Below are 19,849 nucleotides of genomic sequence, written 5' to 3' on the forward strand. Positions count from 1 at the left end.
ATCAGGAAAAGAGCAAAATAAAGGACTAAGAATGGGTGTTTTTATAGGTCATTGTTCTTAATTTAGCTTTTTTAACTGACTAGAAGGTTTAAATCCTACCTCTCCAGCTTACAGATTGCTCGACCTTACATAAGTTACTCAGCAAGTCTTACCTTCGTCCCAATACCTAAAGTGGCGACACCACCTAGATGGTGGTATCACGCACCACAGTGCACTTCAGCGGCTCAGTGCAAAAAGGACGAGATGGACTTGTTCTTTGTACAACACGAATTTGAGATGTTAGAGGAACAGCCACACACACAGAGCTATTTGTCAGAAGTTTGAATTTTTTTCATTCGGCCAACATTTCCCCAGCACTTTTTATACAGAAGATCCTATGTTATGTCCAGAGGAAGAGAGCTGAAAAAATGTGTGAAATCATCCCACAGCAAGTGGACGTGATGGCAGAGACCGGCTGAAGCTTAGAAGGGAGGAGTAAAAGCCATCCACGCAGCCCAGGGAAGAGAGGCCAGGGCTACCCTTACCTTTCTTTGTCTTACAAGGTCCACATTCAGGTTGAATCTCCTGTAAGGGAAGAGACACCACCTTCGCCAGACCAGCATTCAGCATGTACTGGTACAGACGCTTAAATGTCCTTTCACACAGCCCCTGCCAACACAAAATTTAAAGGCACTGTCAGGTTCAAGCAAGGTGTCAGAAATTACTAAAGCAGCATGTAAACAAACCCAGCTCGAGACCCAAGTTAACTGCCCATCCTGAATGAGAACTCACTGGCGGTGTTCGTGAGGGAAGACTGCTAAGCTACATTGCCACGGGAACAAAACAAGGTCAGAGCAGCGTCCTAACAGTTCCAGCCTTTGACTATAGAGGGGGAGGGGGAGATTTTCCTAAAGAAATTCTAGGGGTGAGCACAAGGCAGAGGGAGGTGGAGAAAAGATACTTTTCACCGTATAACTTTTCACATTGTTTTGACTTGAACCAAGTGAGTGTGTTAATTATTAATACCCATGCATGGCCCTCCCACAGGCATTAGAACAAATAGGAAAAATACTAAAAAACATTAAAAAAATTTTCTATCTGTGCAGTTTCACCATTTACCCCAAAATGACCAGGAGTGCATTTGAACTGCAGGAGCTACCAATGCCCAGCCTCCAGTACTGACCACATTTTTTCAGATGTATGCAATTTACTTGCCAGCATTAAAAAGTGAGAGATTTTATATAAAAACGCACATTCTTGCTTCTCTTGAAAAACAAGATCTGGCAAGAAATCTTAGGACTGTGCTTCGGGGCAGCCGTCAGCGGGAGCCGAGGGCAGCTCCTCCATCCAGACGGCATGCCGGTCTCCACGGTGCCAGCGCCTTCACACTCCCAGGAGGCTCTTGCACAGGGAGGCTGAAGGTCAGTTTCCACTGATCACCATTTTTGTGCAGCCTTTCTCTTACGGCAGTTAGGAGGAAAATTAAGTATTTCTTGAATCCATACTGATACCAAGCCGTACTTCTCTACCTGACACGTTCAACTCATTTACATCGCCCTCCTTGCCACTGTGGGCATTTGATTTTGCAACCCCAGAACAGGTGAGGCAAGTCACCACCGCTTTAAGTCATGGACTGAACGACGGGAGGCACTCCTGGTTAAGAGTTGTGAGTCTTCCAGGTTTCCTCTTACACTCTGGGGGAGAGGGAGGGAACCGACGTCTGCAGGCCGCCGCCACCACATATGTGAGACCAGCTTTCAGACTAGTCACCACTGTAGCTGTTGGGCGGCAGAACATATGGCTATCAAAGAAATACGGACGACTCACATATGGCACATTCAAACCCACTGGCTTGGAAATGGCATCTGTTGTTAATCTAGCTGTGCCCCTGACATCGTGGAAAGACCCTTCGGAAACTCATCCATCAAACCCCAGCCCTTAACATATGGTCTGAGCCCTGGCCCATCCCAGGCGAGAGGGGTTGCCGTAGTCTTGTGTGCCGGGGGCTGCCATCAAGGACTCACACTGTCTGCCCAGCAAGAAGAGAAAGAAGCAATAGGAGCCCCCCTGCTGCCTCCTCCCAAAGTTAGCATCTGTAGTCATGTCATCAACCTCATCTACAGGCTAAGGATTCACTAAATCCTGCTAAGGTCACTGTGACCTCTATTTCCAGTTGCCAAGTGAATGTCCTGTAAGATCCTCGTAGTCGGTGAATCCAGAAATCAAACTTGTCATCTGTCGTGTCTTCACTCAGGCTTGTTCCTCGCTCTGTACTTGACTTTGTTCCCACATCATTCACACATATTTACTGAGACTTTACTGTGGGCCCGGCACTCTCCTTACAGTGGGGGCTCCACAGTGAAGACGGGGTCCCTGGCCTCATGATCTGGCCCTCAAGCTCCAGCCTACTTCTGCCAGGGGTGCTCTCCCGAGCCAGACAAGACTCCTCCACTCAGCTCTGTATAATGGCTTTGGACACTCACCAAGTCCGGAGACTGTCACCTCCAGAATGACTCCAAAATGCTTCCAGCCAGTCGCCTACCTGGCCTGAGGCAGCAACATCTATTTTGCACCCCCACTTCCAATCTCTTCTGTCCACCAGTTCATTTCCTGAACGCTCATCTCTTCTGGTAACTCATCCACTTCTAAACTGCCACCAGCATCTTATCCCAAGTCTTCCACCTGGTACTTGTGACCTTTCCCTATGTGGTCCCAACCATCCCTTCCAGCCAACTTCCAAAAAAAAAGTCCCATAGCCTCCAACAGCTCCACACCTTTGCTCAAGCCATTCTCTCTCACCTGAAATGCCATTTCTCCTCTGTCTACTGTGGGAACACTTAATTTTCAAAGCCCAGCTCTATATATAACGTGCTCTGTGAGGCTCCTCCCAGCTCTCTCGAGGAGGCATCTCTGCCCCTCCTCGGAGCTCAGGCACGCCTTTCTCGGCAGCACGCTAGCCTCGGTGTGCGCTCATTGCTGCCCCTGGTGAACCGCTCCATGACAGCAGGAGACCTGCCATCCCCATAAACTTTTTATCATCTTACTATAGAACATGGTTCTGACTCAAAGTAAACACTCATGACGGTTTTTGTTCAGTGAATAAATGAAACGGTGTCTGGTAGCAGGTAAACCTTGTTGCTTACCGTCCACAGTGCCGACCTGGGACAGCCCAGCCCCGCCTCCCCACCCCCGAGGGACCCCCTACGGCAGGAGGCTTCAGCCTCCACTGTCTGCATGGGCTGGACAAGGAATAGAAAGAACAAAGTGGGCAGACAGTTGTTTATTAAGCACACAGGAATTTTCTTCATTTCTATTAGGGTCTCTTAAGAACAGGCCTTAAAAGTCTACTTTTTATTTTTCTACCCTTGCTGGAGACTGAGATATAGAGATGTTTGCCTCCTGCCATGCACAGCAGTGCAGACGCACTCGGGAGGACAAACGGCCCCGACCGCCTCAGGGTCTGAAAGGTGGGAGCCACAGCCAGCGCACAGCCAGCCCTGGCTAGCCGTAGTCATGGGAGGCTGAGGGCCCGGGCCCGTCAGAGCTCCTGACATTTCCAGGGGAGCTGGAAACCTAGAACTCGTAGGTGAAATCTCAATTAAAAAAAATGCTAGGTTACATGTATTTTTAACAATGTACAGGCCAAATCTAACCCAAACACCTTGGTTGGAGCCTCTGCTTTAAAGAGAGCTGGGCACACAATGAAGCTAGCAACAGGGAGCAGGCCCCGCCCCTCTGAGCACCAAGGGCAGAAACCCGAGCTTCCCTGATGCAGCAGGAGGCGAGCGGGGAGTGTCCTGACGTCTACAATCGGACTCTCCACCGTGTTCTTTTGGGGACAAACCCCAAAATCTTGACTTTAAATTTTAAGTTTCAAGTTCTGGTTAACCTACTGGGCAATTTTGTTTTTCTCTCATTTCTAATATTGGCTTTTTCTTAACTGCCACTGAAGACTGTTCAAATCAGCCTGGCAGCAGCCCAGGCAGCAGCACCTCCGTGCTTTCTCCCTCTCGTTCTCACTTCAGCCTTGCCTCGTTCGGGGCTCAAAGACAACGCAGGTCAGCGACTGCCTTTCTGCCCACGTCAGCTCACCTCCTTCTTAGCACAGTCACTGTTATACCAATACAAAGCCACAAACAAAATTACGAGCTTAATTGTGAAAGTAAGTCCACATACCCAGATTTACCACCCCATACGAACTTTTATAGCAGGTCTTGGAGCAAACCCCAGGGGAAATGGAAGTCAGTCAAGAAGAAGAAGGATTGAGGTTCAGGACTGAGCAATTTCTTGTTCTATAAAACATAGGATTTTTTTGTTCTATAAAACAAAGGAAAACCCCACTTGTTTCATGGTTAGTGATAGTCAAGCCCACAGCAAGGCTTTCGATTACAATTAATTCGATTCACACTTGACAAAGCCTTCACGCTGTGGTATACAGGTCAGCCCGCTGGCACATGGGAAGCCCCAGGCAGCTCACCAGTTCCTCCCGCAGCTTTCCTAGTGTCTCTATCTGGTTACTCCGAGCGCTCAGCACCACCGAAAGCTTCTCCATGAGGATGTCGTATTTGCTCCTCCTATGAGAAACACAAATGGTTCATTTTTTCCACACCTATTGCTAGAGACTGCCCATTTTCCAAGGCAAGATTTCCAGCCCAACTCGTGAACATTGTGGCAGGAGAGGCTGGGGCTCTGAGTGGTTCGGCCGTACGGCCAGGGGCCCCTAACTAGTGGCAGTGTGCAGACTAGGCTCTACGTCTGAAGCTTTACTGAAATGATCCTTTAAAATGCACTAATTTTGACAATACCTTAAAGTTTAGATTGACATTTCCTTATCAATCACTTGGTGAGGAAGGACAAGGTTTATTTCATAAAGAACATTAGGAAATGACATTAGGAAAGCTTATTAGGAAGTTAATAAGCTTTCCTAAGACTCGGGCCCATGACATGAACCTCGTCTGGCTGCCTCAAATCCAGTGCTCTTCCCTGGGTCAGGACACCACTCTGATTCTGAAGGTCTGGTTTCCACTGCTGACTTCACCAGACTGATGGACCCCCTTCCTTACCCTGCACTGTTATTCTGAAGTGAATGTCACAAAAAATGCTTCCAAGCTAAGGGCCACCAAAAGAAGCTGCTATTCAAGAGACAAGGGCTCCTCACTGTGTGTGCCTGGGGAAGGCGGGGGGAAGGGTGCAGAGAGCAGCCCTGCAGCCAGTGGCTGGGGAAGGAGAACTGGGCTTTAACTGCCTGCAGGCCTAGGGGCAGGGAGGGCTTCTGTGTGGGATCAAGACTGCACCTACTTCTCCATTTTTACTGCCTCTCAAGGAATGAAAGACTAAATGAAGAGACAGCTATTTACTGCACAGGAACTACTACTACCAAGCAGTACGCAGTAGCCATTATACAGAAGAGTAAAGTGCTTTGGAGAGGCCAGGTGACTTTGCCTAAGGGAGGCGCAAAGATTTAAATGCAGATTTTGACATAGTCCATTGTTCTCTCTTCTACTCACTGCCACCAGCCTATGTTCTTTGTGGGTCACAGGCTACACACCATTTATGAATTTGATGGTTAAGACATTTAACCAGTAGACAGTATGACTAAATAATTAAAATGCAAATTATCAAAGTATAATTCTCTCTAACATATTATGATTTCTCTCTAACAAAAAACCAGAGTTATCTACTGGAAGGCAGGCACATTGTAGTACAGGGTTCCCTCACCAGGTGTTCTAGGAACCCATCTGTGTCAGTGTGCCAGCTGGTGTTGTTGTGAGAGGCCACGTTTGGCTTCAGTGAACTTTTCAAGGCATTTGCTCATTATATTATTGATGATTTATTGGGTTGGCCAAAAAGGCCACTTAGTTTTTTCCATAGAATAAAAGACACATTTTTTGTTTTCACCAATAACTTTGTATTTGAATATTTTGTGTATGTCGGCTCTCTCCTGCATGGTACGACATTGATTGCTCTCAATTAATGTCTCGATTTAATCACTGTCAACTTCAACTGGTCTACCTGACCATGAAGCATCGTCCAGTGAAAAATCTCCAGCATGAAACTTTGCAAACCACTTTTGACGTGTCTGATCAGTCACAGCACCTTCTCCATATACTGTACAAATCCTTCTTTGCATTTCAGTTGAGTTTTTACCTTTCTTGAAATAATAAAGCATAATATGTTGAAAATATGGGGTATTTTCTTCCATCTTCAATATTAAAATGGCTACATAAAAATTCACCAGTTTTGGTAAGTTTTTTTTTAAATGCATGCCGATATGACAGTTGTTTCACTATAATCTACCAAAATTGTTTCAAATGAAGTTGAAGACAGCTAAGTGCTACTGGAGCCATCACATGGAAAACACCAAATGAACTTTTTGGCCGACCCAATAAGAGTGGACCTGTCCACACTGCACTTAGTGTTCAGCAGTTTTTAACCAAAAATGGAATGACTCCTGTACCCCACCCTCCCTATTCACCCGATCTCGCCTTGAGTGACTTTTTTGTTTGTTGGTTTTCCTGGATGAAAAAAAGTCCTCAAAGGGAAAGGTTTTGCCAACGTGAAAGAAGTGAAACAAAAAACGGCAGAAACACTAAAAGGCATCAGAATCAAGGAATTCAAAACTTTTGAGAAGTGGAAAAAAATCTCAATAAGTGCATTGCGTCAAAAGGAGAGTACTTTAAAGGTGACTGAAGTTTAAACATGTAAGAACACACAATTTTTTATAGGTAAATTTTGTTTTGGGGGGCATTTCCTGTCGTATTTCTAAAACACAGATCTGAAGACAAATTCAGAGGGACATTTTCACTCCTGGAAACCCTTAGTCAGTAGTTAGCCTACACAGGCACATCAGGCATTCCTCTGGGTCAACCTCCGTGCTATGCAGTGGGTGCCGTAATCCTTAAAACTTACATGAAATCCTGAGTGTTTACCCTACTCCCTCCTCCCCGTGTGGAGGGTGTTCCTGGCCACTGGGTAGAGAGCAGAGCCTCTGTCATTTGGGGAGGACAGAATCACAGAGTCAGTCCCTGTGGTCTAGGGAAAGGGCCTGCCCACTGCCTCCCTGGACACTGCCCATCTCCAGCACGGAGGACTGGCGACCAGGCACTGGGGCGCACAGCTGACTCTCCCCAGGGCACTCATTCTAGGCTCTGTACCAGCTTCACCCTTTCCCTACCCTGGTCTCTGCCCCTCCTGCAAAGGAGGGCACGGGGTGATACAGTACAGGCTGAGACCTCTCTGCAGTGTGGTGGAATTTCTTTCCCCTATTCCTATGCTGGGTAATTAGTCACCCCAAGAGGGAGGATTTAAGAGTCAGAGACTTGCCCTACCCTGTTTGGCTCAGTTAGTTGTGCATCATCCTGAAAAGTAAAAGGCTGCCAGTTCGATTCCCGGCCAGGGCACATGCCTGGGTTGTGGGTTTGGTTCCCTAGGGTACATAGGAGAGGCAACCAACTGATCAAAATATTTCTCTCCCTTTCTCCCTCCCTTCCCCTCTCTAAAAAAATAAATAGAGAAATAAATATTTAAGAGTCAGAGAGACTTACTCCCAGAGACTCCCTGGTTCTTAAGAAGGGAATTTCTTTTATCAGCTTGATGTACTGACTGACTATGATACTCAGACAGATAGCAGCATAATGTAATTATTTAGTAGAACCTCACCATCTCATCCACACAGGTTGATTGCTACAGTTACATGCTGTAAAAACACGACATTAAATTGATGCAATTCAACCTCAACTCTGCCACCATGGCCAATCAAATTTAGCTTACTTTTATTTTACATTCCCCCCAAATACCCTCAAAATATTAGTAGTCCCTACTGCTGGGTTGTGGGGTTATTCTTTTCTGTATAATTTCCAGGTTTTCTAAATGAGCACAACTTAAGTTTTTCATATTCAGAAACAGAGAATAAATGTCTTTTTAAAAAGCTGAAGTAGTTTTCTGATTTGGCCTCTGATTTTTAACAGCTGCAATACAGACAGGACAGAGCGCTCCGGCCTCGTAACACTCACCTGTCCACGTGGAACCTGTTCAGCAGGAGGAGGATGGAATGCTGCTGGGCGCCCGTGGGCAACCGGATCACGTGGGACTGCATGGTGATGAGCCCGTTTTTGTTCAGAATCTTCCTGTGGTAGTGCAGCTTGCCTGCATCGACCCTGGAGGAGGGGTGAGTGTCATTTTGCTGTGTTGGCTGCTTTCATACACCAGCCTGGACATAAACCAGAGATACGCGCCTCCTATCCAGACTATCTGAGAGAACAGTCGGTATGAAACAAAGGCCTTCAAAAGAACAGCCATGGCTCAGCCCAGGAGCAGAACCCAGACCTCCAGGAGAGGTAGGTGGGGAGATGGGCGAGGAGGCCAGGGCAAATAGAATGGGCAGGGATGGCCAGGAGATTGATCAACTATAAGGAGATAATCAAACATGGCCAATAACTAGGGTGACCATCCTGGTTTGCCAGACCTGGTTTGCCAGTGGTCAACTTATGCCCACTCCCTTGGCTCCCTTCTGGTCAGCTCTACCTTCCATCTCAATGTCTGGTTTGGACAATAAGTTATATGGTCACCCCAGGGCTTCTTCAAAAAGAAAGCATTGTGCCCTGACTGGTATGGTTCAGTTGGTTGGGCATCAACCTGCAAAGCCTAAGTTTGCCAGTTCAATTCCTGGTCAGGGCACATGCCTAGGTTGTGGGTTTGGTCCCCAGTTAGGGTGCAGGTGAGAGGCAATTGATCAATGTTTCTCTCTCACAGTGACATTTCTCTCTCTCTCTCCTTCCCTTCCCCTCTTTCCAAAAATAAATAAAACCTTTTAAAAAGGAAAGAAAAGAAAGCACTGCAAAGAAAGCATTCATCATGCTTTAGGGACTGCCGAGATGACAGGGATAAGAGGAACAGAGAGGACAAGGCAGCAGGCTGCCGCCTAGACGTGGTGTAGTGATCAGTGAGCCCCGTCACTTAAAGCAGACAAGCAAATTAGCCCCTTATGTCCGAGACTTTCAACCTTCTTCATCTCACAGCACACACTGACTAATTCCTAAAATTCAGCGGCATACCAAAAAATATATATTTTATGCTGGTCTGACCAAAACAATAGGTATAATTTTGGTTCATCCACACTGGACAGCTATTGTTGTGCTGGCTGTTGTCATTTTTTTATTTGATAATCTTAGGGGAAAGAGGTCAGTGCCCCGGCCAACTAGTCAGGTATCGCCTGTTGTAAAAATTCTTGTGGCACACCAGTTGAAAATCGCTGCCTTACTTGAAAGCGGTGCTGTGAAGGTCTCGTTGGAGCTCCCCCTGCCACCGGGACCGGCCTAATCGCTCCAAAATGCAGTAGGAGAAGTCGGGGAGTTTCAGGTCAGGGTCCCCCTCCAAGCCTATCAAGGCCCTGTAGCGCATGTCCTGGGAGGCAACGATGATCAGTTTCTTCCCCCACCTGCAAATCAGAAACAGCCACAAGAAGAAATAACGTTATGATTTTATGAAAATTGAAGCATGAAAAAGCAGAACCTTGGAGAATCATCATTTTCTGCCGCTTCTTAGAGGTTCACAATCCTCGAGTTAAGCTGGTTTCAGTCTTCAGACTAAGGCGTGGTGCTGAGGGTGGGCAGGGCCAGCGGAGTCACTACTTTTTGTTTAAAGCCCCCCTGGACCGTTCCAGGCACTCAGACCCAAACCGCAATGCCCCACGAGGGTGTGGAATGTCCCATACACCCCCCATGGCTCTGCCCCTGACCCACCGTGAATGGCCCTCTGGTTCTGAAACGAGCTGTTTCCTCTTCCCGGCTGCTCTTTTCCAGGGTCTTTAAGTGACTGGGACTAAAGTGACTGATTCCTTCTCATCACTCAGGTCACTGCTCAGAGGTCAACTTCTCAGGCCTTCCCCAAAATGGTAACCAGAGTACACCCCCACGCCTGACCATGGTTTCCGTATCCTTCACAGCGCCTAGCCCTCTTGGAAATGGGGGGAGATATATAACAACAGTCCTGTTTGTCTCCCTTTCTTCAAACAGAAGCTCCGTAAGAGGGTGTACCTTGTCGACTTGTCCATCAGGACATCCTCACAGCCTAGAATGATTCTGGCGCACAGTAAAAGCTCTGTAAATATTTGTTAAGTGAATGAACTAGCCTACTGAACTAGACAGGTAAAACGAACTTCAGAGTCAGAAACACTGAACTGTGTAACCAGTGGACTTATATGCAGTCTGATGAAGACTGGACCTTGGACAAACCATTAGTTTCTCCCACTGACTTGGTGAGCACAAAATGCTGTAAAAGAGGCCAAGAACGCCACCTAGCAAGGCACTGAGGTTTCCTGGCTGTCAGCATTGATTTCTCCGCAGGGGCCTGACGGGCCCTATCATAGTGCCTTGTCTGCTAATGTAAATACATGTCTTAGGCAGACTGGCCCACTCCACTCACACACCCTAGGGGTCCAGGCCCTGCAGCAGAGATCCCACTGGGGTGTGCAGACAAAGGTCCCCCCCCCCCCCCCCCACTTACTCCTTGGCATTGACATACACCCAATCGGAGAAGCTCCCTTTCCTGGATGAATGAGTCATCAGGGTCCGTATGTGAGGTACCATGGGCTTGTGCCCGCATCTGCTTGTCATGGCCTATTGTTTACAAAGCCCGACCACGAGGTCTGCTTGTGCTCCTTCCTCCCACCCGCTCACTTCTACCACCAACTAGGCAAAAAGAAAAAAATAGAAGAGGCTGGCTTCACTTTCACTTCACTGTAGCTCCCTTCCCATGGTAACCTATGTTAGTCTCCTGCAGAGTTGTGGGAACCTGTGCAGCCCATCTTCAAAAAGATGAGGTTGTGAACATGTGCGGAAGAGAGCCTGCAAGTCACAGACTTGGGCCCTCTGCTCGCTGGCCTCAAAGCAGGCTCATGAAGTTAAACTGGGAGAAGTCAATTGGGAAAATAAAGTCTGAAAAGTGGGGAACTGAGTTTCCGCTTTAAAAATGTACTCAGATTAGTTTACTACCCTGTATTATCAAATTCCACAGATTCCCATTAGCTGATGCAACGACTCCTGTTCAGCTCAACTGGCAGACTGTGGCCATCATACAGATGATCAGACACCGATTAAGCACTATGCAAATATATTCAGCCAGGTGCATGAGGGTACCCCAGACCAGAATAAAGAAACCAAAGAGGAAAGAAAAAGAGAAGGCAGGTTTGGGGTAAAGAGGTAGGAGGCAGGTTACTAAAACATCCCATGTGACACTTGGGAGGTCTGGAGACTAGACAGAGCCACTGGGAGCAGCCAACATTGAAGGGGTAAAAGGAAGCTGAAAGTCCACAAAGGAGCTGGTGGGATCAGCTAAAAGAACAGAAAAACAAAACAGAGAAGGAAGCAACAGGTGAAAAACCTTTAAAAGTCCCTAATGGTGTATAGGGGTCAAGAAGAGCCTACCAGCTATTAATAGGAATCTTAGAGGATACGATTTTGGTAGAAAAGGCAGAAATCAGGACCACAGTGGGCAGGGAAGTGGAGGGGAAGGAGGAAGGAGAAAGAGTGAAGTGAGTGTAGCTACTTCTTCCAAAAAACAAGTCTGCAGTCTCAGAAAGAAATAGAGCTATAGTTTCAGGGGATCTGAGGTCAAGAGAAGGTCCTACTGTAAGAGGAGCAATTCGCATTAATGTGTAGAGAAGAGAGCACCAGCAGACAGGCAGAAACTGAGGATAAAGGAGAAAGAGGAGCTAACTCTTTCTCTTTTATCTGGCAGCTTCTCCAGTTCAGTAAAGTACAGAGGGAGGTGGGAATGGAGGTAGACAGGGGTTGAGAAAATGAAAACTTAGAGTAGTCACTCTGGGAAACTGGGGCCCTGAACGAAGACTCACAAAAGGACCGCTGGGCAGCACAGGGCCTAGCCTGGACAGAGGATGAAAGGCACCGATCCAAAGGGCAGCTTCCTGCACTGCCCACCCAGGCTAGCCTGTGAATACAAATGGAAAGAAAGGCAGGCCCCCTGAGCAAAGTTAGCCCAAACCACAGTGCGGGGATGAGGCACTCTGACAGACACTGAGGCTGCAGGCCAATTCTGGCGCTCTGATTACACCTCTGACTTCAAAGCAGGAAGAGTCCCATGAGTTTCTGGTGGTGCAAGTCAGTTACCTGCCAAAGGCTTCTGCCATCGTACAACGGGGCTGCAAAGACTTAGTTCTGATGTCATTGGTAATGTTTTTCCTTTCCTTAAAGTACCGGCATGAGCCCTGGATGCCGTCCTTATTCTCTAAGATCATATGAATGGGGTAGACATCCTCCAAAGGGACCGGGTCCCTCTTGGACTCCAGAATTCCAGTTTCCAAATCGATTTCTTCATACCTAAGGAGGAAAGCACAAATATCAAGTCACAACTCAGCTTCAGAAATAATATGTGCTTGGTGCATGGTGGGATCAGAGAGAGAAAGTGAGATCACTCAGTCTTCCTGCCTTACAAATGCAGACCATCTTGACCAGCAATGGCCTCTGCCCCAGAAAACAGACCTTTCCAGGATTCCCCAAATCTACTCCACGAGCCGAACGCTGGAACCTGAATCACCACACTGGCCCAAGTCATGGCCTTTTGGTTTCCCTCCACATCTGGTGCCTAATCTCTAAACCCCCAGGTCTGGACGTAATGATTCAAGGTTTTCCTCCTTTAAGTTGTCATCTTTCCTTCTTGTTTTAGTGATCTCTTTAGTACCTCCATCCATTTTTAGTTTCAATGATTACTTGCATGTTAACAATTCTTACCATTGAATCCTCAATATGATTTCCCCCACAAACGTCAGTCCTTGTCTTCACTTGTCTAACTAAACACCTCGAATTCAATGAAATCAAAACCAAAGTTATGACTGCCTCTCTCCACCTCCCATAAATCCCCCCTTGCCCTCCTTGGTACCACATTCTCCAAGTTGCTCCTTATCAACACCAGAGAGACATCTTTGACTGGGGTTTCTTCTTTTATCCAGCCAGCCAAGTTTGTCACGTTCTCCTTAGAAATCTTGTTCACGTCCTGCACTAGTTGAAGCTAAATCCCATATACAGTTTTCAACACTTTCCTTCTTGCCCTCTCTGTGGCCTCTGCACTATTTACCCTTCCATTCTGAAATCACATTTTCCCCAGCTTCCAGGTCACCACTCTGAGCTGCCGCCCTCTCCTCTCCAGCCACATCTTCCTGGTCTTCTTCTGAAGGTTCCTAGGCCTCCAGTCAGGCTTTAAATGTAGGTGTACCTCAGGGCCTTGTCTTAAGGAATTCCACTATGCACTCTCTCTCATGGATGATCCTAGCCAACAGCTTTAATAATCAGCCATATGGGATATCTCTAGCTTAGTCCCTCCCTCTGACCTGCTTTCACTCCCTTGAAGCCAGATGTTTACTAAACAGAATCTCCACTTACATAACTCAAAGGAATCTCAAACACAATGTGTCTCAGAGGACACTCAGCACCTTTCCACTTCCCCACAGACTCCAACACTGTGCTGCTCTTCCATGTCCCCTCCCACAGTGACTGGCATCAGTGTGCACCCAGGTGCACAAACATCAGGAAGTGAAGGGCATCGTCCTTGGTTCCCACTTTTCCTTATAGCCTACAACTAATCAGTTACCAAGTCTCTTTTATTCGCCCTGGCTGGTGTGGCTCAGTGCATTGAGTGCCAGCCTGAGAACCAAAAGGTTGCTGGTTCAATTACCAGTCAGGGCACTTGCCTGGATTGTGGGCCAAGGCCTCAGTGGGGGGCATGTGAGAGGCAACCACACACTGATGTTTCTCTTCCTCTCTGCCTAAAAATAAATAATCTTTAACAAATCACCTTTTTTTTCTGCCTCATGTCTTGATTCTACCTACCCTGTATCTCCATTCTCCCCCTCACTATGGTGAGCTAAACCTTGGCTGGTTGTTTGTGATTAGATTACTACAAATCTCTCAATTTCACTCTTTGCCCTTAATCTAACCCTCCCTTGAGAGGCTTCCAACTGTCCTTCTAATAAAGGATAAACTCTTTAAGTGGATGAAAAGACCACTGATTACCGCTCCAGCCCAATTTGGCTAAGGGTAAAGTGTGCTCTGTACCCAGACTTCCTGGATTCTAGTTCCAAGTTATGCCCTCACTAGCTGATGATGTTGAACAAATCACTTAACCTCTGTGAGTGCCTCAATTTTCTCTGCAGGAAAATGGGGATAATAATACCCACCTTCAAAGTTTACTGTACAAATTAAATAACTAGCTACATTCCAAGGTCTTAGAACAGTCCCAGTTCAAAATTAGAATGCATTTGTGTCTACTATTCCTCATTCCCTACCTCCAGTTCTACACTTCAACAAAACTTATTTCTCCCCTTCAGGCTTCCACAGTTGCTGTTCACTTTTCAGAATACTCTGGCAACTGGCCATCAAAATCAAAGTCTTGTTTTGGACAGGTCTACCCCTAGAAACCTCTTCTGTCCCTCACAATATGGCTTAAGGGCAAAGTCTCTGAAAACAGAGGCCTGGGTTCAAATCAACACATAGTCACTTATAATGTCCATACCTCTGGACATACTTTTATTTTTCTATGACTCGCTGTGCTTTTCTGCAAAATGGGGAAGATAACAGCACCCACCTCAGAGTCACTGTGAGAATGAAATGAATTTAATCTCCTGAAGCTCCCAGAACAGGATCTTAGAATAGTACTAGACATTCAATAAATTCTTGCTGTTATTATTATTGCTAAGCTTGTTGTTATGCAGATCTCATTCCTCCAGTCTCGATCTGAACCGCCTAGCCACTCCAATCATATCCTCCACTTGAGAGAAAATATTCTCTGAAGCTCGAATAATATAACCCCCTGTCCTGCTCCCCATCACCCCAAACTTGCATACGGACATAATAGCACATCACCAGAAGACTCCCCAATACATCAAACCATGGCCCCAAACTCGATCAGAGGCCTGGGCCCTGCCAGGCATGAGGGACCCCAAATCGGCTTTACACAGCGCCCCCATTAGACTTCAGGTTCTCCCACGGCTCCATTCCTTTCCCCCGCCCTCCTTCCGTCGGAACCTAGTCCTCTCCCGGCTCCATCAGACCCAGGCTCTGAGCCTACCCGCCCGCCCGCCCCTCAAGGCCAAGCCGCTGACCGGTCCTGGAGCTGGAGGTCGGGTCGCTCCCGAGGCTCCTCATAGAAGCTGATGCCTGGGTGCGTGGCAAGGGCCCTCCACAGAAACTCCTGCGTGTAGGGCTCCAAAGGGAGCGGGAAGGGCGGCACTCGGGTTTCCAGGCGGCTCCACAGCGCGGGCAGACACAGGCCATCAAGCCCCTCCAGGGCCACCTCGTCCAACAACGACTCAAGCGCGTCCATTGCTACTTCACTTGGCAGCGCCTCGGGCGCCTGCGCACCACGGCGTCAAGGGCCGCATCCAGCGCGCTTGCGCACAACAATAGGCAACACCGGAGGCGGGTCGGACCCGGCAATTGAAGGAGGAGTTCCAGAGCGTGTGCGTGACGTCACACCCCTTGGAGGCGGGCTCAGTCCGTGAAACTCCACCGCCATTGGTCCGGAAACCCGCAGTAACCAGGGGAACTGCAAACAGTACAGAGGCCGCTTCCGGTTTGAGCGCCCGGAACCACCGCCTCTAGGGATGGACGGTGAGTATTGGTGGGCTCCTCCGCCCCCTCCCGCCCCCTCTGCAGGATCCTAAGCTACGAACCTTTCGACCACCTCTGCCCGACCCAATGTGATCTCCGGTCTGAGGAGAAAAAAAGCCTTAGTGGTTCGGGATGGGGAGTAGAGGCTGGGGTTGGGGGGAGTGGTCAGTGTTCGGATTGTGTCGAGCTATGGTAGTGTAGGAACCTCGTAAGGGTGGGGGGGTACAGTGAAGGGGTTTAGTAGAGAAAGGAGAAGTAGACGTCTGAGGAGGGTCTTGCCTGTGTTAGGATGTGGACCTGTGGGACATGGGAGTTGGTATGGGGGGTAAGCGTCATCATGGGGAGTGCAGTCATAAGCTACTGGAAAACGGGACTTGGTAAGGAGAGTGGGGGAAGACTGGGGAATATTCTTCTGTGCTTAGATGCTAATAATTAGTACTGTTCAGTGACAGGAACTCTGTTAGTGTTGTCAAGCAACGCCTCGTGAACCTTCATAACAGCCCTGCCAGTTATCCCATGTTACGAAGGAGGAAACTGAAGCTCAGAGAAGTTAAGTAACTTGCCCCAAATCAGCCTGCCAGAAAGCGGCAGAGTGAGAAAGGAACCCAGACACTTTGTCTCTGGATCTGGATTATGAAGTTTGAGATTTTGAAGGGTCTTTAGAGGCCCTTCATTCCAGAGAATACAAATGCATATATCTGCAGGGGCAAGTCTAATGAGCTGGGTTGGGCTGTGACTGAAAATCCTTGTGAAAGAGAAGCTTCTCCCTCAACTTCAACCAATTATTGTTCTGGGGCACGTCTCAAAATACCGTGAAAGTCAATCAGTCTGAAGGCCAGAGGCAAGCTGTGGGCCACCATTTAGGGGTCCCTGATTAGAATCACGGAATTGGCGATTGGAAGCAATCTAAACATAGGCTCTTCCGGGACCTCACTGTAGATGGGAAGGCTAGTGTCTAGGGAGACTGGTAGCGCCTGTGCTAGAATGCAGATCATTTTTCTCATTTTGCCGCTGACACTTCTGGGGAATTTGTTCCTTTGTGACATCGACTTAATTCAATGTGGATTTTCTTTTAAATTATCAATGTTATGTGCTTAAAAGACATCTTGCCCTTTGTACTCGAGAGGCACTTTGCCTCTTGTACTTCAGAGGTACTATAAAGTGTCATTTGCCAGATTACCCTGTGGAAAGGTCAATGTGATACTGCCAGAAAACCAATGCTCAAATCATTTTGGTCTCAGAATGCCTTCTTACTCTTAAAAAGAGTTTTGTTTATGTATATTAATGTCTATGATATTAACCATATCAAATTAAAGCTGAGAAAAATCTTAAAACATTTATTTATTCATTTAAAAATAACAATCCATTACTTCTGAATATAAATAATGCTTTTTAATTAAAAACAGCTATAATACCTCCCAAAATACTAGAGGGAAAAGTGGCATTATTTTACATTTTCTCAAATTTCTTCCCTGTCTGATTTAATAGAAAATAGCTAGACTCTCAATTTGGTTTCAGCAACCAGACTTGTGCTGCTGTTGTGGCTGATGTGTATGAAAAAAATCAGGCCTCACATAGACGAACAGTTGGAACAGGGAATATTTTAATTGCCTTTTCTGATAATTGTATATATTCTTCCTAGATACTGTACCAAAACTTAGCAAGTTGTAATTGCCTGCAGGTCACTCACAATGGGGCATCTGAAACCATATTGCTGAACTTTTGTGCTCTGTTACATTAAAATCCACAGGTCTGTCTTGCTCTTCCATTGAATATTTTACCCATGCATGATTTGATAACTTTGGCATTGGTCATTTGGAAAATGTTACTTCACTGAGTTATGCAAATCTTCCCGATGTTGATATTGGAAATTTCACTCCCCAGTGTCAGATGGCATATTATTACATCATATCAAAAAATGATTCACTAATGTTACCACTTATCTCATTTTTTCAAGAGTTTAAGTGTTGGGAAACTATTGAACCCAGTGCAATGGAAACAAGTTTTCTACCTGTTTCCACTTGAAACATTGGATTTGATCATTGACAACAATGCTGTCAGTTGTTTCCTTGAAGTGAAAGGTTTACTTTCCTGATTGAAAAAGTGTCTGCCAAACCACCCAAATCTGAATAACTATAGTTTGTTCTTTCAAGTAAAAATCATGTTCTATAAAATATACAATTATATGGCTAGCTCAGTTGGCAACTCAATCACACAAGTGTTTTCTGGGATCAGCCATTGTACTTAGGCTTGTAGCAGAAGTACTTTATCTGTCCATCCCATTTCTTTTCCACACAGAATATTTTAAAAAATGTGTACTCATAGGTTGAGGTTTAATAAAATTAATTTTACTGTTTCACCAGGAAAGCCTTAAAATGATATTTTTTTGTTTTGTTGTGAGTACATGGCAGTAAAAAAAAAAAGAAAAAAAAAGACTACTAGTACAGTTTGATGTCACTGCCTTGTAGCCTCTCGGGCTGCAAGCATTTTTATCTACTCTTCCTTTTGTGTCATCAGTATAAATAATCAACATGATGAAAAAGTCTTAGAATTGAGATGAAAATAGTTTTGTTCTTGGGAGCTCCTCTTCCTCGCAGGATCAGAGAAACACACTTTGAAAAACATTGCTGTTGACCATTATCAAAAAGTCTGCTTATTCAGGTCTAATTTTTATCACCTCTGCTCTCCTCAAGCATTGTTATGGCCCAATGGAGGAACCCATTCATTTTTGGGTTGGTTACGAAAGGGAAAACTTCGTTGTCCTTAAGAAAGTATTTGCCTTAAGATTAGATTTCTCATTCAAAGAATCCCTTTTGCCATTTCAGTTTTTAAAACTTTGACTTATATACATACCATTTTATAGGCACATATATCTGTTGGGTAAAGTAATATACACATCGATGAATTGTGATTCTAGCCAACTAGATAAGCCAAGCCCAGCCTTATTAGAAAGGTGTTAACTTCTGAAAACCACAGAAGTTCAAAGGACTACCAAGTATCCCCAAACTGGATTGTAGTTGGGTTTATTCTGCATGTCCACATCACCACAGCACTTTCCCAGTGTTTTCCCTGGCTCATCAGTTTTGACTTTGGGCTTTGTGATGCAGTGTGAGGTAATGCTGAGGGTCTTGGGGACGAGATAGCTGCCCTGGATTTGAATCTCAGCTGTGTACTCTGACCAATCTGAGCCACAGTTTTCCTATCAATAAAGTGGAGATGATGATGAGCTTACCTTGTTCTGTTTGGTCGTCCGCTGGTGAACCCATCTTTGTAGACTCAAGCAGACTATGCGTGAATGCACTGAACACCAGGTCTGGCACATAAAAAGTGCTCTTCTGCTGTTGTGTGCACGTGGGCACACTTCCTCCTTGCTGCTGGTAGAAGAGGGAGGCAGAATCTAATGAAGCCCTCCATCAAAAAGCAATCTTTGTAATTAGCTCACTCTTTGTTTAAAAGAAAAACCAATGTTCGACATTTTTTTATTTTCGCGAAGGTAAATTGGCAATGTGTGAGTCTCCTGCCTGTGAAAATGTTCACCTTTACGTTAAAATCAAATTTCCTCCAGTGTTTTTGAAATTAGTTGGTTTAGAAAAAAATTTCTACACAGTTTTCAAGAACATAATTAGACAAAAGTTCAGCACATCAATATAATTAGAAAGGATTTTAAAGCTGCTCATTTGCTTTTGCTCCCCACAGAGCAAATATTTAACATTTCCCTGTTTATACTGTTCGTTTGCTTAGCAAACTCTCTCAAGGAATTAATAATGCAAAAGTGAAATTTAGCCTCGCCTGTCTGAATAACCCCAAACTACAGAATGGCTGAGAGCTGAATCAGTAAGATGTTGTAGAAGGTGTGGTGTCAGTGTGTCCTGGTCTCTGCTGTTGTTGCATGGTTTTTGCCTGGATTTCTGGTGATTTGTGTACTTCTCTTACTACTTACATGAAGCCAAGCAAAACAAACAAACACAAAATAAAGCAAGCATTCGACAGGCAAAATAAGTGTGGTCCACGTTCTCTTTTCCTTCCTTAGTTCTCATCCTTGAACCTGATTCATTTATTTTCTCTTGACATTTTTTGGCATTCATTCCACCCTGTGGTTTTAGCTCATAGGACCTGGTGCACAAGGTTTAGCTTATTTTTCCTGAGGGCATTCATTCAGTGACTACAGGACATTTCAGTGCCTTCGGTGCGCTGGAATCCAGAGATTTCAAGATGAGTTCAGTTGAATCCAGGTGAAGGGTAAATGGGAG

General features: G+C 46.0%; 2 protein-coding genes across 3 annotated transcripts in view; one reads left to right on the forward strand and one right to left on the reverse strand.

Moving 5' to 3' along the window:
* GTF3C1 (general transcription factor IIIC subunit 1) overlaps positions 1-15,401 on the reverse strand; it is a 76,114-nt gene extending 60,713 nt beyond the window's left edge. The window contains exons 1-6 of one of the 2 annotated variants that reach the window (XM_028506182.2): positions 15,092-15,401; positions 12,105-12,314; positions 9,239-9,415; positions 7,992-8,135; positions 4,457-4,553; positions 525-648 (exon numbers count right to left, since the gene is read on the reverse strand). In XM_028506182.2, the coding sequence (XP_028361983.1) occupies positions 525-648; positions 4,457-4,553; positions 7,992-8,135; positions 9,239-9,415; positions 12,105-12,314; positions 15,092-15,312 (973 nt within the window). In that variant the 5' untranslated portion in view covers positions 15,313-15,401. The remainder of the gene's footprint in view (positions 1-524; positions 649-4,456; positions 4,554-7,991; positions 8,136-9,238; positions 9,416-12,104; positions 12,315-15,091) is intronic. The other variant, XM_028506204.2, reaches the window with a different exon arrangement.
* Positions 15,402-15,511: 110 nt separating this feature from the next.
* KATNIP (katanin interacting protein) overlaps positions 15,512-19,849 on the forward strand; it is a 190,991-nt gene continuing 186,653 nt past the window's right edge. The window contains exon 1 of the mRNA XM_036021187.1: positions 15,512-15,599. Within this exon, the coding sequence (XP_035877080.1) occupies positions 15,593-15,599 (7 nt within the window). The 5' untranslated portion in view covers positions 15,512-15,592. The remainder of the gene's footprint in view (positions 15,600-19,849) is intronic.

Source organism: Phyllostomus discolor, chromosome 3 (assembly GCF_004126475.2).
Source record: "Phyllostomus discolor isolate MPI-MPIP mPhyDis1 chromosome 3, mPhyDis1.pri.v3, whole genome shotgun sequence".
NCBI classification, from domain to species: domain Eukaryota; kingdom Metazoa; phylum Chordata; class Mammalia; order Chiroptera; family Phyllostomidae; genus Phyllostomus; species Phyllostomus discolor.